Source organism: Cetorhinus maximus, chromosome 16 (genome assembly GCF_964194155.1).
Source record: "Cetorhinus maximus chromosome 16, sCetMax3.hap1.1, whole genome shotgun sequence".
Classification (NCBI taxonomy): Eukaryota; Metazoa; Chordata; class Chondrichthyes; order Lamniformes; family Cetorhinidae; genus Cetorhinus; species Cetorhinus maximus.
The window spans coordinates 60735483-60752415 of NC_135894.1; the positions used below are offsets into that span (position 1 = coordinate 60735483).

General features: G+C 43.1%; 1 protein-coding gene across 1 annotated transcript in view; it reads right to left on the reverse strand.

Moving 5' to 3' along the window:
* Window positions 1-185: 185 nt before the first annotated feature.
* The window catches only part of LOC144691607 (superoxide dismutase [Cu-Zn]-like), a 42514-nt gene continuing 25766 nt past the window's right edge, over window positions 186-16933 (reverse strand). The window contains exons 5-7 of the mRNA XM_078559865.1: window positions 10123-10230; window positions 5241-5297; window positions 186-843 (exon numbers count right to left, since the gene is read on the reverse strand). Of these exons, the coding sequence (XP_078415991.1) occupies window positions 733-843; window positions 5241-5297; window positions 10123-10230 (276 nt within the window). The 3' untranslated portion in view covers window positions 186-732. The remainder of the gene's footprint in view (window positions 844-5240; window positions 5298-10122; window positions 10231-16933) is intronic.

Here is a 16933-nt window from a genome sequence, read left to right on the forward strand (position 1 = left end):
CAGCTGGGCCACTTAGTACTTAAATGTTGGCTGCAGCTCACCGCCCCAATGGACCAGGCCTCATGTTGGGAGTACCGGGTGGCATACTCTGCTGGCCAACCACATTAAGCCCGGTCAAGGTGAAGATCCACCCCATGTTTTTTCTGAATCTGTAACGGAATGACAAGTTTTACTTTTTGTTATTAGTTTTCAACTTTGTTGTCTTTTTATTCTTTTCAATAATTCTTGAAGAGGCAAAATTGCCTTTATGAATTATTACAGATGAGCATTGAGTTGTGAGTAATTTCTTTATGTTCATTTTTACAAGAAACTTAACATATCAAGAGGGGCATTAATAATTGTTTACATTTGGTTTAACCCTATTAAGATAAGTTAAAAGCTCTAGAAAATCTTATGCACTGGTTTTCACTTCCAAACAGAGTTGACAAGTATTTATAACTGTCATAACCATAGCAAGAATGATGAAAATAGCTGCAAAATTGGCTTAAGTTTAATACATATAGTTGACTATATGATCAAAACAATAAAATGATAAAGATTACAATTGTGACGTGGCATTTTACTACAAAGAACAGAGATTTAGAAAATAAACTGAACCTTCGCAAAAGCAATTTTCAAATACTAGTCAAACTATGCAGATTTCAACTAATTGTACACTTAAATACCGAAGCATACTTAATTTTATTATTCAACACAGTATTGCTCATTTGATTTTTTGTGCTACTTCTTCATTTACTTGTTAGTTACTCCAATTATACCCCAGGCTAAACCTTTTCCAGCATTTCCTGTTGCAGCGCTGTCATCATTTCCACCTTTACCCAGGTCATCTTCATTCTCAGTAACCTTTGGGAAAGACAAAGTTAATAACTTAATCTTCAAGCACCAACACAATGAAGTATTCAAACACAGCTAGAATGAAAATTAGCACATTATTCAAAAATGCTTTCAGTTCATCAACAGAGTTTGATGGCAATTTAATTCTCCCATCTGCAAGATCAAAATATTCAGAAAATTTGGTGCTCTGGATAATAGGTAACTAATTATTTATGTCTCTCTTTTCAAAAACCAAAGAGGAGGAAAGTAGAACACCGGTTCCTTTAAAAGATTACACAAATGGACCCAAAAAATCTGCTGTTTACGAAGTTAATGATGTACAACATTGATTCAGTCAAGATTTGCTTATTCCAATGCTGAAGGATAGGGCAGGAGAATTACTCCCGTGTAAATAGCTATGGAGAGTTGGGAGCAGGAAGTAAAAACCTAGGGATAGAAGTAGGCCATTTAACCTCAAGCCTATTCTGCTATTGAACAGAATCAAATCTGATCTGAGCTTTTTGCTGTTGGCTTTAACAGCTTCCAGCAACTTAAGGTGGAAATATCTTTCTAGGATGACAACAACTGCTGTGTTGTCTCTTCTAATTTTGACAGGATTGTTCAATGATTTCTTACCAACAGATTCCTTGTGCTTTTGAAAGACTTCATGATATCAACATCAGATACTGGAGGATCCCAAGGGAGAACTCAGGCAAGCAAAGACAGAACAAGGATAATAGCCCAGAATTTTACTGATGCGTATTTATGGATGCTTCTGTGTGAAATTCACAAGCAACCACCTATTGAGTATGCAAGAAAGATCACCAATGGCAGTTACCAGTGCCACATGGAGGAACATAATAGTGCAACTTATCTCATGCAGGACAACAGACTCATGTCAGAAAGTTTGATAACTAGCTAAGGAAGGCAAGAGAATATAGTAAAACTCCCCTTCACTGATGATCCTGACTTCTTAAATGAAATTACGTCTTCATCCATAATGCTCTGTGGTTAAATGGTTCTGTAACTCTTTCGAGTTATCAACAGATCGCACGTAACTCTTTCGAGTACATTCACAGTTCTTGGTTTCCGGGAGTGGGACATGAACCCACAACCTTCTGATTCAAAGGCGAGGGTGCTATGAACTGAGCCACAGCTGACACCTCTAAATGGTTCTGTAATTGTACACCTGAAACTCGTGTCTAGAACAGCCCTTCTAAAATGTGGCCCTTTATAACTCTAATGTCTCAAATTACACAGGTCTTTCAGCACTTACTGCCCCTGTTACATCAGCTGCATGTTGTTACCTGAGAGATATCCTTTAAATGTTAACCTTCATTGAATGCTGTTAATATTGTTCCAGGTGAAATTGGCACATAAATAATTTGCTACATTAGAAATAGAGACTTATTGAGCTTATGTGGAAGCAAGCCACAGAGACAATCAACAGGGGAGGACTGAGTAATGGGTCAGTCTCAGCTGCAGGTGAGTGGGTTCATTGCAATACCTGCACTTCAAAGGCCCCAGCTGCGATAGAATTTCACAGCCATCTCTGTCACCCTCTCTGGGTTTCGCGTGCCAATTCTTTCTTCATTTCCTCTTCTTCTACTGATGCAGCACAACAGAGTGGGGGTGCAAGATAAGTAGGATGAGGAAGTGGAAGGAGATCAATATCTTTTGTTTATGACCACCCTGCTTCATGTATCACTTGCAAACTTGCCATAGCTCCCAAAACTGCACTTGAATCTCTCCAATTGTGGTAATCTGGAGTGCAATACGCCTTTAAGAGAATGTAAGCAGGTTGACCATGTGATTGTATTACCCAATTGCTGCGTAGCACAGGCTACATTGTTAAACAGCGGTTTTAGAATGGGTTTTGGTTTGAGAAACACATGTTAGTGATCGTTACATATGTGAATAAACAGCATGTGCTTCATTTTACAGTGCTCTCTTTGTCTACATCATTTTGATTACCAACTCACTTATCAGTAGATAAGCGTGCAGACGTGTTCGCTGAACAAGCAACCCAATAGAAGAGACATAACAACTGACTACGAGGCAAAACACGACCAGTCGACGACACCAAGGTCAGCCACAAGAATTAACCAGAAGCAAAGCAGCCATACCTTGCAGGTGATTGAAGGTACAGCCTTCATCATAGTCATCGGAGTTATCTCCCTCCAATATGCCACAGTTTGGCCATATCGAACCGTTTGATCAGGCCATTGATGACTGGTCACAGTACGTTGAACGCCTTGTGTTCTTCTTTTTGGCCAATGACATATTGGGGGAGCAGAAGAGGCAAGCGATCCTCTTATCAACGTGTGGCAGTAAAATATATGGCATAATTCATTGTATAGTGGCACCCAATGTCCCAGATTGCAAGAGCTTTGGTGAGTTGGTAAATCTTGTGAAAAGCCACTTTCAGCCGAAACCCTCGGCAACAACGCAATATTTTAAATTTAATTCGAGGTGTCGCACCCCTGGAGAGACAGTCGCTTGCTATCTAGTAGCCTTAAAACAATTGACAGATCATTGTGAGTTCGGGATGCCAATTAACGACATGTTAAGAGACTGATTAAATGTGGGATCAATGAAGTTGCCATTCAAAAACGGTTGTTGTCAGAAACAAATTCAGACTTCAGCAAGGTGCTGGAGTTGGCGCTTGCAATGGAGAGTGCAGTCAGGGATTCCGAAGCGATCAAGGGAGCACAAAATGGCGCCGTCCTTCAGTCAGGAGGAAAGCACCAGTTAGAAATGGTGCAAAAGTGCAGGGCTCCGCGGAAAGGCGGGAAACAGCCACCACTAACAGACTAGCAAAAAGCTATGGCTTAATTGAGAAAGCTTACAGTAATAATTTCAAAAATGGAACCAGAAAACCTGCACGTCAACAACAATTTAAAAGAATTGAATGTTTCTTCTGCCATCGTAATGGACACATTATGCGACATTGTAAAGACAGATTAACACAAAACTTTAAGTACAAAGGTAGAAATCGTGAAATCAACATAATAGAGGAACCAGGAGAAACAGAGTCAGATATTTACTCACTATACAACTTAAAAACAGGTAAAACAGAGCCAATCTATGTGACAGTGAAAGTCAATGAGAAACCCATCCAAATAGAGGTGGATACAGGAGCATTCACGATTGTTATAGGGGAAAGTACGTTCAAGTATCTAAATAGAGGAAATCACCCTTTAAATCTGGAAAATTCAGATGCTAAATTAAATACTATACTGGTGAAGACATACGAGTAAGAGGTATATGCAAGGTTCCAGTACAGTATGGAATACTGTTAATCTACCCCTAATAGTGGTAGCAGGGCAGGGTCCAAGTGTACTTGGTCAGAACTGGCTTAAGGAAATAATGTTGGAGTGGACCGAAATTTTTCAACTCAGAATGAAAGATTTGCAAGAATTAATGACAGAAATAGGCCTCCATTTTTAGGGAGAAGCTTGGAAAGATTCAGGGGCTGCAAGCTAAAATCCACGTGAATCCTGAGGCAATCCCCAGATTCATGAAGGCGAGGCCAGTACCCTTTGCATTACAAGAAAAAGTCGATGCCGAATTAGACAGGCTGGAAAGGTTGGGAGTCTTACGACCCGTACTATTTTCTGAATGGGCAGCACCTATAGTTCCAGTACTAAAGCCTGGCCAGAGTGTGTGAATATGCGGAGATTACAAGTTGACCATTAACAAAGTGGCCAGACTAGAGAGGCACCCTATACTGAAAATTGATGAATTGTACTCCAAGCTGGCAGGGGGAACCGCATATACGAAACTTGACATGAGCCATGCTTACCAGCAAGTCAAACTAGAAAAGGCCTCTCAGGACTTTGTGACTATCAACACACATAGGGGTTTATACCAATATGACCGGTTAGCCAAAGCATAATCAGGAATGGGGTACAACTTTCCAACAAACATCTGGAGTCTCCCAAACATCTATATTGGGCTTCCTTCTTCTCAACTACATGGTGCCCCTTGGCAAAAATATCTGCAAACCTGGGGATGCCTTCCACATATACACTCACACCCATCTCTACTTTTTTACCATCTCTCTGAACTCCTCCACTATTACCCGGGAGCCATCTAAAGTGGATGAATTCCCCAGCTTTTCCGAAGTGGTATCAGTGACCTGTCACATCTAGGCCTGTATAGCACCCTGGCTGAAGTTGAAGAAGTGTTTGGTTCCAGCTTAGGAGGTATCAGTGGCATTAAAGGTGACAAATGTACCAACCTGACAGCCACTGATCTGGGCTGCAGGTCATCATCCAGAAGTCATCTGTTTATGCAGGGTTCCCTTGATTGATGCAGGTTAGCAAAGACAGAGCTCCTCACTGGATCTTTAAGGTCTAAAGGCTTGTGTGGGGTAGGAAAGAAAGGGCTAATGACATAACAATAGCCAGAATGAATGCATTTACCTCTCTGGTTGAATTCCCACAGTTGCAGGGCGCCACTGATTGCACACACATGGTAATCTGAAAACCATAACAACCAGGAAATTTTAAATCAACTGCAAAAGATATAATTCCATTACTTCACAGCAGTAGAAGAGGACATTCGTGCAGATGTATGTCAGATTCCCTGTCAAAAGGCTTTCATATTGCAGCAGTCCAACATTTCAGGAACCAGGCTTAATCGTTGACTTGTATGAGAGGAATAACACTTTCAAGCTTGGCGCTTGACTCCTGCAAAGAGCCCCACCATTACAGCTCAGGAATGCTATGAGAAACTATGACCATCAGGTCTGTCATACAGCAAACCATTGAAATGCTGAATACGTGCTTCAGATATCTAGATAGAACTGGAGGGTCCCTTCAGTACTTGTTAGAGTATCCAGAATCATAGTGTTGTACTGTGTCCTGAACAACATTGTGGAGCAGGGAGAATTAAAGGTGGAAGAGGTCTAAGGTGTTCCAAGCATTTTCAGGTGGAGAGAACACTGAAGAAGAGGAATACGGAGATGGGACATCAAGTGCCAGACCAGCAGTGCAAACTGCTGCATGGGATGCCCTCATAGTAGAAGGCTCAGATAATTACACTCAGGAAGGAAGCAGTTGCTACCCAGGCGATGGTGACAGAGGAGGAAACTCTGTCGCTAGAAGGGTTCAAAATTGATAAGGAGGTGGTATTGGATAAACTGTCAGTATTTAAGGTTGACAGGACACCACGACCGGATGAGATGCATCCAAGGAAGCGAGAACGGCAATTGCAGGGGTGCTGGCCATAATCTTTCAGTCTTCCCTAGACTCAGGGGAGGTGCCAGAGGACTGGAGAATTGCAAACATTACGCCCTTGTTCAAGAAAGGTTGTAAGGATAAGCCCAGCAATTACAGACCAGTTAGTTTAACTTCAGTGGTGGGGAAGCTTCTAGAAACAATTATTCGGGATAGAATTAATAGTCACATGGAAAAATGTGGGTTGATTAGGAAGAGCCAGCATGGATTTCTTACAGGAAAATCATGTTTAACTAACTTGCTGGAGTTTTTTGAAGAGGTAACAGAGGGTTGATGAGGGTAATGCTGCTGATGTGGTGTGCATGGACTTCCAAAAGGCATTCGTTACACAGCCGCACAACTGGTTTGTGAGAAAAGTTATAGCTCATGGAATAAAAGGGACGTGGGTACAAAGTTGGCTGAGTAATAAGAAACAGCAAGCAATGGATAATGGATATTTTTCGGGCTGGAGGAAAGTTTGTAGTGCAGTTCCCCAGGGGTCGGTATTAGGACCCTTGCTTTTCCTGATATATATTAATGGTCTAGATTTTGGTGTGCAGGGGACAATTTCAAAGTTTGCCAATGATACAAAACTTGGAAGCATTGTAAACTGTGGGGAGGAGAATGTAGAACTTGAAAAGGACATAGACAAGTTGGTGCAGTGAGCAGATAGGTGGCAGATGAAGTTCAATGCAGAGGAGTGTGAGGTAATTCATTTTGGTAGGAAGAACATGGAGAGACAATATAAAATAAGGGGTACTACTCTAAAGGGTGTGCAAGAACAGAAGGATCAAGCTGTATATGTGCATAAGTCATTAAAGGTGGCAGGACAGGTGGGGAGAGCAGTTAATAAAGTATACAGTATCCTAGGCTTTATTAATAGGCACATAGAATGAAAGACAAGGAGGTTATGCTGAACTTGTATAGGACACTAGTTAGACCTCAGCTGGAGTACTGTGTACAGTTCTGGGCACCACACTTTAGGAAGGATGTGAACATTATGAAAGAAGGAAATATAACACGATGTATCAAACTACCAAGTGCACACCACTGGTGAATTACAATGGCTTTAACTTATGCTTCTACATGGTGCATCCCATGTGATTTCAGTAAAGATGCAGTCAGTTTGCTCAAATCCCACACAGCTTTTTCTACACTGCTTCTCACCCTTCTTGCAAAGATACCAATCCATCCTCCCAGTTTCTCCGTCACATCTTTTCTAAATGATGCAAACTTCCATACCTGCGCTTCTGATATGTATCCTTTTTCCTCAACACCATCCCGCACCCTTTTTCACTGGGCCCTTCGACAATGCCATTTCACGCACTTCTGTTCTTACCCTACTTCCTTCCCAGAATAATCAGGACAGGATTCTCCCTGTCCTCACCTTCCACCCCACCAGTCTCTGTATTTGACAGATCATCCTCCAATAAGTCGTGTGATGCCACCACCAAACACATCTTCCCTTTCCAGCGTTCTGAAGAGATCCTTTCCACTGCAACAACCCAGTCCACTTCTCAACCACCCCAAACACCTACTTCCACACCATCTTTCCATGCAAGCACAGGAGTTGCAACACCTGCCCTCAGCATCCAACACTCCAAACACTCCTTTCCAGGCAATTTCTAGGTTCTTCTTTCAATTTAGTATATTGTAGTCGCTGCTCATTTATAGGCTCCTCTAGATTGAGGAAAACAAATGCAGATTCTGCTTTACCCATCCGTCCAGTGACCCTGCGCTTCCAGCTGCTTGCAGTTTTGTTTCTCCACCTTGCTCCTTCTCTGAACTTTTTGTCCTTGGCCTTCTGCAGTGCTCAATTAAGCTAAACACAAGCTCAAGGCACCTCATCTTTCGACTGGTCACTTTACAACCATCCAGACTCAACCCTGAGTTCAACAATTTTAGATCATAACCTCTTCCCCATTCTGTTTCCTTATTGCCATTTTTTTTCTCATTTCTTTGTTTTCCGTTTTTTGCTTTCAGATGGCAGCTATTCATCATTTTACCATTCACACGTCCTCCAGACATCCTTTTTCTTCAGTTGTCTCATTACCAATCCCTTTTACATTACACTATCAATCCTTTCGCCATTTAATCTCTCCTGCCTTCCTTGGGTTTAGCGATTTTCCTTTTCTTTCTTTTTCCCACCCACTCTCTTTCACCAGTTCAAATAACCGTCATCAGCCTGAAACACTGGGCTGGATTTTATGAAGGGAAGGGGGGAGCTACTGCTTGACCCCCAACTAAAAAGTCGCTCAAAAACCGACCAAAGAAAAAGTCCACCCCACAGCAATATTACCCTGTTGTTGCTGCTTGCAGTGTAAGTGTGGGATTTCATTCCCTCACTGGGAGGAACTCTTTCGAGTTATCAACAGTCACAGATTGCAACTCTTTCGAGTACAATCACAGTTCTTGGTTTCTGGGAGTGAGACATGAACCCACAACCCTCTGATTCAAAGGCGAGGGTGCTATGGACTGAGCCACAGCTGACACCAGGAAGTCGCACCCTCAAGACCTGCAGGCCAATTGGATTGGCCGGCAGTTCTTGCAATCCCGTCAGTGCCAGAACTCAGTAGTGGCTGTTGCCAGGACAGCAAGCAGGCCCATGATGAGGGCCCCAATGGGTCCCAGATTCAGGCAAGTCAGTGTTTTGGGTGGGGAGGGGTTGGGTACCTTGGGGAGCGGGAGGGATGAGGGAGTTGGGGGGTTGGGTTTTGCAGTGCAGCGGGATGCACAAAGGGTAGTGCAGTGAGATGCACAAAAGGGCAACCCCCAAACATAGTACCCACTTCCTTCTCACCCTTTTAAAAACTTTTTTGAAAACAGGTTTCCCACTCCCACCACGCCTACCCATGCCAACCAATATAACATGGGTAGCATAGTATTGAGGTCAATTAGCTGGCTGACAAGCTCAATTTACCCTCAATTATTTATTTACATATGGTGCCAGGCTGCTGATTTCAGTAGCCCAACCTGCATATTATGGGGGACAGCTCAGGGTGGGCAAGAAGATGGTGGAGGGAGTGAATGTTTGTGGAAAGGGTGCTAATCAAGCGGGCTGCTTGTCCTGGATGGTGTCAAGCTTCTTGAATGTTATTGGAGCGACACTGATCCAGGCAAGTGGAGAGCATTCCATCACACTCCTGACTTGTGCCTTGAAGATGGTGGACAGGCTCTGGGGAGTCAGGAGGTGAGTTACCTGCTGCAGGTTTCCTAGTCTCTGACCTGCTCTTGTAGCCACAGTATTTATATGGCTAGTTCAGTTCAGTTTCTGGTCAATGGTAACCCCTAGGATTTTGATCCAGCATTTTCTGTTTTTATTTGCTCAGATCCCTGTCCTAACTGCTCAGATGTTTTTGCCTTACAGCTCTGGGTTTGAGAGATGAAAGACTGCCCCACCTGGAATCACACATGAGCAGACACGCCTATTGGGAGACACGGTAGCATGATGGTACTAGCTGAGGAAAGGCAACAGGCAGGAAGTGGGAGTGCTTTGAGTGGAGTTCCCACTTCCATCTTTCTTTTCACAATCATAACTCTGCTGGGACAGCATCACATCACTCCAACTGCTCTGCTGAAGACAAGTTTGATGAAGACCTATGACATGTTGTAAGGCCACATATAAGTTATCGGTCATCCTGCTTCAGGCAACAGACATGCTGGCATCCAAACTCTGGATGGCCATGGTCATGACCTGCATGGACTCATATGAGAACCTACCTGAAGCTCCACAAAGGAAGCCTCGCTTCCCAAGGCAGACATTCTTGCAATTTCCTGAACTACCAATTCACTAGTGTGCAAGCTGGACTCCATCTTCTCCACTGTCGAGGTGACTGTGCATAGCACTTTTTTCAGTGTCTAACAAAGTTTATATACCTCCAGCATTCTTCTGCTCAACAATCGTGCCCAGGGTTCAGCATCTGTGTCCAGCAGAGCAGAACATGAAGAGGATTGCACTCCTCAATGTCGTCTCTCTATAGCTGCCACTGCCATCAATATATGCTTGTTCTCACTTGTGAATTGTGAATCACCAGTGAAAACCCAAATAACACTCTAACTACACCCTTGGAAGAGCCAATGTTCGCACTGGTATATGGTTGCAAGTTCTGTGGTGATGCACCCTCAGAAGGAATAAGGTCCTCTGAAGATTCGTCCTCATGCATCTCTCTTGGCACTTGCTGTTTGTGTGAAGGTCCTGGAAGACAAAAAAAAGGGAAATAGTTGTGGCAAAAAAATTTTGATAATCACCATACTAAATCTCTCATAGTTCAGTTATTCATGCTATAAAGTCAGCAGGAATGTCAGATATCCCTAATATTGTCACCAGACATCTGCAAGTTCTCAGTCTCTCCAACTCCAATTCAGAGGGGCACAGATGTGCCACTTATCTCCATGGCATCCTGATCTGCATCTCTGAGCTGCGCATATTTTGGCTGACCATCTCTGGTCTTCTCCCTTGTGTTTTGTTTCCTCCAAGGATAAATAAAAAGATCTGAGTGAACGAAGGTCAGGTGATCATCTGATGCATGCAATGCATTATCTAAAGATGAATATAAGGCAAATGCATCACATTGCATAAGGATTGGTTGCAATGGATGGATAAATAGTGCTGTGAGGTAGAAAAAAGAAAGTGAAGGATGGGTGCTTCTATACCTTAAGTGGGTGTGAGAAGTGATGAGATGGAATATGCTTTGCAAGAGAGAATGAGGAGAGGAGGGTGGAGAGGTGGATTACATCAGATGTAAGTGAATCAAAAAAGTGTATTCACTTTCCCTAGTTAGGTCATTAAATCACTTTTTTTTAAAAATTAATTCATGGGATGTGGGCATCGCTGGCTGAGCCAGCATTTCTTGCCTATCCCTAATTGCCCTTGCTAACTGAATGGCTTGCTAAGCCATTTTGGAGGACATTTAAGAGTCAACCACATTGCTGTGGGTGTGGAGTCACATGTAAACCAGGTAAGGACGGCAGATTTCCTTCCATAAAGGATATTAGTGAACCAGATGGGTTTTTATGACAATCGACAGTGGTTTTATGACTAGATTTTTAATTCCAGATTTTTTACTGAATTCAAATTCACTATTTGCCATGGGGGGATTCGATCCCAGACACCCAGAGCATTAGTCCAACACTCCTTTCAAGTGAAGCAGCACTTCACTTGCACTTCCCTCAATTTAGTCCACTGCATTCACTCCCAATGCAGTCTCCTCTACACTGGAGAGACCAAACGCAGACTGGGTGACCGCTTTGCGGTCCGCAAGCATGATCCAGACCTCCCTGTCGCTTGCCATTTCAACATACCACCCTGCTCTCATGCCCGCATGTCCGTCCTTAGCCTGTTGCAATGTTCCAGTGAAGTTCAATGCAAATTGGAGGAACAGCACCTCATCTTCCGATTAGGCACGTAACAGCCTTGCGGACTTAACATTGAGTTCAACAACTTCAGATCATGAACTCTCTCCTCCATCCCCACCCCCTTTCCGATCCCCTTTTTTCAAATAATTATTATATTTTTAAAATATATTTTTCTTTTCCCACCTATTTCTATTATTATTTTTTAATTTATTTCCATCCATTGTTTTATCTCCACCTTTTAGCCTATTTTGATCCCTTCCCCCCACCCCACCCCCACTAGGGCCATCTGTCACTTGCTCATCCTGCTTTCTACCCTTAATTGTCACCATTAGCACATCTTTTAGCTAATATCACCACTGCCAACACCCCTTTGTCCTTTTGTCTATGACATCTTTGGCAATCTCTCCCTTACCTCCACCTATCATTGGCCCTCTATCCAGCTCTACCTGTTCCACTCCCCTTAAACACTTATATTTCACCTCATTTCTATTTCTCCAGTTCTGATGAAGAGTCATACGGACTCGAAACATTAACTCTGTCTACCTCTCCAATGATGCTGTCAAGACCTGCTGAGTTTTTCCAGCTATTTTTGTTTTTGACCCAGAGCATTACCCTGGGTATGAGGTACTAGTCTGGTGACAATACCACTACGCCACCACTTCCTACATCCAAGATCGGGGCTAGAACATGCCTGCTGCTCACCTTGTCAGCCAGCTCCAAACACGCCTTTTTGGTGACACCCACAGGTTTCCTATTCCATTACTGAGGCAATGTATGTCCCTCCTTCTCCCATTGCATCCAACACTCATTCAAGGGTACTGCCTGGGTAATTCCATACTCTGTGTGTTTTCCAAATCATCTCCTGACTTTTACAAATTCCATTTCTCCATTGGTTCTTTAAGTAGTGGACTGGTGATCCCATCTTGCAGGCGCACATTATGCCTGATATATGCAGCTTGGAGGTGCAAAAGTTTAAAAAAAATCAATGTATCAATCAAGCTGAAATGAAACAAAACCTGTTGACTTTAAAGTGTGGGTTTCACACACGCAACTGTGCAGCCCCTCAACCCCCACCTCAAAATCCACCTTTGCGTTCTTATCAGGGCCACTGTCTCCCATCATGATTTTCCTCAACCATCTTAGCTAATCTTATTGCCTTACTTGTTTTCTCATATCCATCAGAATTCTATTCAGAACTGTTCCCCCTCAACCGCAGCAACTCCTTTGTGTATATACATTGATTCACAGAAAAGGACACATCCAATCCAGACAATTAAAGCCCCATAACTACTTTCAATTATCAAAGTGATGGAAGGTATCAAGCAGCATTTACCCAACCCTAACCTGCTTACTGATGCTGAGTTTGGATTCTGCCAGGAATACTCGTCTCCAGGTCTCATTACAGCCTTGGTCCAAAAACAGACAGAAGAGCAGAATTCCAGAAGTGAGGTTATAGTAACTGCCCAGGACATCAAGGCAACATTTGACGGAATAACACCAAAAGAGCTGTAGTAAAATTGAAGTCAATGGGAATCAGGGTGAGGACTCTTCATTCCTTCACCACTTCTTCTTCGGTTCTCTGCCCGAAGGAAGGTCCAACCCTCGGTACCACAATCTTCACAACAGGTAGGGCAAGGAGGCAGGTCTCAAATCCACCCCAGCCAGAATGGGGATCAAACCCCATGCTGTTGGCACCAATCTGATCCACACCAGCCCCACAGGAAGTCTGAATTACTGCAGCATCATGCATTTTTACGTGCATGTTGTAGTCCAAGCTATGAATAGTGATGTAGAGGCTCCAATTTTCTTTCCATCATGTGACTGACCAAGAATCTTTCCAGCTCTTATTGCCCTTCATTGGCATATGTTGGAAGGATTTACAGGTTGATGCTCAACCTGTTTGGCCATGTTATAAAAGCACCTACCTTGGCCATCAAGTCTTGAAGTGGGACTTGAACCAAGAGGTTCTGGCTCAGAGGCAATGATGCTACTCGCTGTGCCACAAGACCTCCCCCTTCAACCTAGCACAAAGGAAGATTAAATAAAAATAGAAAATGCTGGAGATACTCAACAGTTCATGCAGCAACTATGGAAAGAGAAATGTGAATTAACAGTTCAGGTCAATGACCTTTCATCAGAACTGGGAAAAATTAGAAATGTTTTCATGTAAGGTCACAGACCTGAAACATTAACTCTTGTTTTTCTCTCCACAGATGCTGCCTGATCTGCTGCGTATTTCCAGTATTTTCTGTTTTTATTTTAGATTTCCAGCATCTGCAGCATTTTGATTTTGCACAAAAGGAAGATGGTTGTGATTGTTGCAGGCCAATTGTCTCAATCCCAGGACATCACTACAGAAGTCCCCCAAGGCAGACTGAGGCCCAATCATCTTCAGCTACTTCAATGTCCTTCCCTCCATCATAAGGTCAAAAGTGGGGATATTCACTGATGATTGCACAATGTTCAGTTCCATTTGCAACTCTTCATATAATGAGGCAGTCCAAATCCATAAGCAGTCTTTAAGGCCTAGGTAGCATTAAGTCTTGGGCTGGTAAGTGTTGTTCCATTCGCATCACACAAGTGCCAAGCAAGGACCATCTCCAACAACCACCTCATGACATTCAAAGGCATACCACTGTCGAATTTCCCACCATCAACATTGTGGGGTCACCACTGATCAGAAAACTAACTACACCGAGCATATATATTCTGGCTACAAGATCAGACAGGGGCTGACTCTCCTCCCGACTTCTCAAAATCTTTCCACCATCCACAAGACATAAATCTAGAATGTGATGGAATACTTTCCACTTACCTAGATCAGTGCAGTTCCAAAAATACTCAAGAATCTCAAAAAATGAAGAACAAATCAACCCTCTTGATTGGCACCCCAACTACCGCCATCCATTAACTTCCTCCACCATTGGCACACTGCAACTGCAGTGTGTACCACCTACAAGATGCACTGCAGAAAGTTGCCAACGTTTCCTCTGTTACACCGACCAAGTCCATAACCTTTACCACCTAGAAAGAGAAGGGCACCAGGCACATGGGGATATCACCTCCAAGTTCCACACCATCCTGATTTGGAAATATATCACTACACTGCACAGTCCTTGTTGAGACTAAATGCCATGTTCACACTGAGGATAGCGTCCATTATGTTGTGTGACACCATCAGTATGTTAAATTGGATAGATGCAGAACAGTTTTAGCAGCTCAAAACTGGGCATACATGAGGTGCTGTGGACCATCATCAGCGGACATGTATTCAACCACAATCTGTAGCCTCGTGGTCCGCCATATCCCTCATTCTACTATTATTGTCAAGCCAGAGGATCAACTCTGGTTCAATGAGGACTGTAAGAGAGCATGTCAGGAGCAGCAAAAGGCATACCTAAAAATGAGGTGCCAGCCTGGTGAAGCTACAAATACGGATTACATGCATGCTAATCAGCAGAAGCAACATGCAATTGATAGAGCTAAGCGATCCAATGGATAAGGTCTAAGCTCTCCAGTCCTGCCACATCCTGTTGTGAATGGTGGTGGGCAACTAAACAACTAACCAAAGGAGGAGGCTCCATAAATATCCCCATCCTCTATGATGGCAAAACCCAATAGATCAGTCCAAAAGGTGAGGCTGAAACATTTGCAAACATTTTCAGCCAGATATGCCAAGTGGAAGATTCATCTCAGCCTCCTCCTGAGGTCCCCAGCATCACAGTTGCCAATCTTCAACCAATTCAATTCACTTGCTGCAGGTAACAGTAATTGGACTTTATTCTAATAGCAGGCAAGTAGGACTAGCTCAGTTGATCTTGCAGGGAGCTGGCGCAATAATGACGGGCCGAATGACCTCCTTCTGTGCTGTGCTGTAACCAACCTATGATTCTATGAAATGGCTGAGGCACTGGATGCAGCAAAGGTTTTTGGTCCTGACAACATTCGGCAGTAGCAGGGAAGAATTGTGCTCCAGAACCAGCCACGCCCCCAGCCAGGTTGTTTCCAGTACAGGTACAACACTAGCACCTTCCTAACAATGTGGAAAATTGCCCAGTTATGTCCTGTTCACAAAAAGGAGGACAAATCTAATCTGGCCAATTACCGCTCCATCAGCTTCCTCTTAGTCATCAGCAAAGTGATGGAAGATGTCACGACAGTGACATAAAGTCATACATTGCAATAACCTGCTCACCATTACTCAAGTTTGTGTTCCACCAGGGCCACTCAGCTCCTGACCTCATTACAGCCTTGGACCAAACATAGACAAAAGAGCTGAAGGGCTTCACTGGACTAACCTCAAAAATATTGTGGCTACAAGAGCAGGTCAGAGGCTGGGAATGCTGTGACAAGTAACCCACCTCTTGACTCCCCAAAGTCGATGACCATTTACAAGACACAAGTCAGGAGTGTGAAGAATACTCTCCACTTGCCTGGATGAGTGCAGCTCCAATGACACTCAAGAAGCAGTCCATTTGATTGGCACTCCTTCTACCACTTTAAACATTCACTCCCTTCACCACCGATGCACAGTGGCAGCAGTGTATATCATTTACAAGATGCACTGCAGCAACTCGCCAAGACTCATTTGATAATCATTTCTTCACTGTCACAGGGTCAAACTCCTGGAACTCTCCTGCTAAGAGCATTGTAAGTGTACCTACACTCGATGCACTGCAGTGGTTCACAAAGGCAGTGCACCACCACTTTCTCGAGGACAATTGGGGATAAGCAATAAATGCTGGTTTTGCTAGTGTTGCTATATCCCATCAATAAATAAATAAAAAGTGCCTGAGACACTTGTATGAGGTATGATAAGAGTTACCAAGAAGAACCACTAGCATAGGGCTTAGAGCACATAAGTAACATAAGTATCACTAAACACTGATATTTTTATTTACTCATAATGTGGATGGTGCTGGTTGGGTCCCTCCATTGTATTCTAGTAGACCATTCAGACGCTTGAGCTTTGTTAGACTTCACCTCATTGACACATTTGTGTAATCAATAAGGCTTAAGTTATCAAATTGTACCACATATAAGCTTAGTGATGAAAAGTTTTAATTTGTTTTATGTTTTATTGGAATGCTTTTAAGTCTTTAAGTGCTCAAATACAGTAACGTAGCTTTAAGAAAGAGCACGTGGAGTTATAGCCGAGGCACATTCAGGTTCCAGTGAGTCTAGCATTAGCAGTAAACAGAATGCCAAAACTGGGATGCTGATTGGCTAGAAAGATGGCCTGAGGGCTAGCGTTGTAAGAAAAGTTAAGATCAGTTTGTTGTAGGGAAGCCAGAAGCACTTTTTCCATTAGTCAAGAATTTCCAACATTTGGGTAAAAGTTATTAATTGTGTTGATATAGGTGCACAGCTTGGGCTGAACGTTGTAAAAGCTGCCTACAAAAAAGGTATAAAAATATGATACTTGCCAGGAGTCTTTGCAATTGCCAAGGGATAGCATTTGTGTCAGGACACTTGCTAAGGGGACTCTTGCTGGGAGAGAAGATTAGGAATTAGTAGTAAGGCACTTGTTAGGAAGTTAGCAT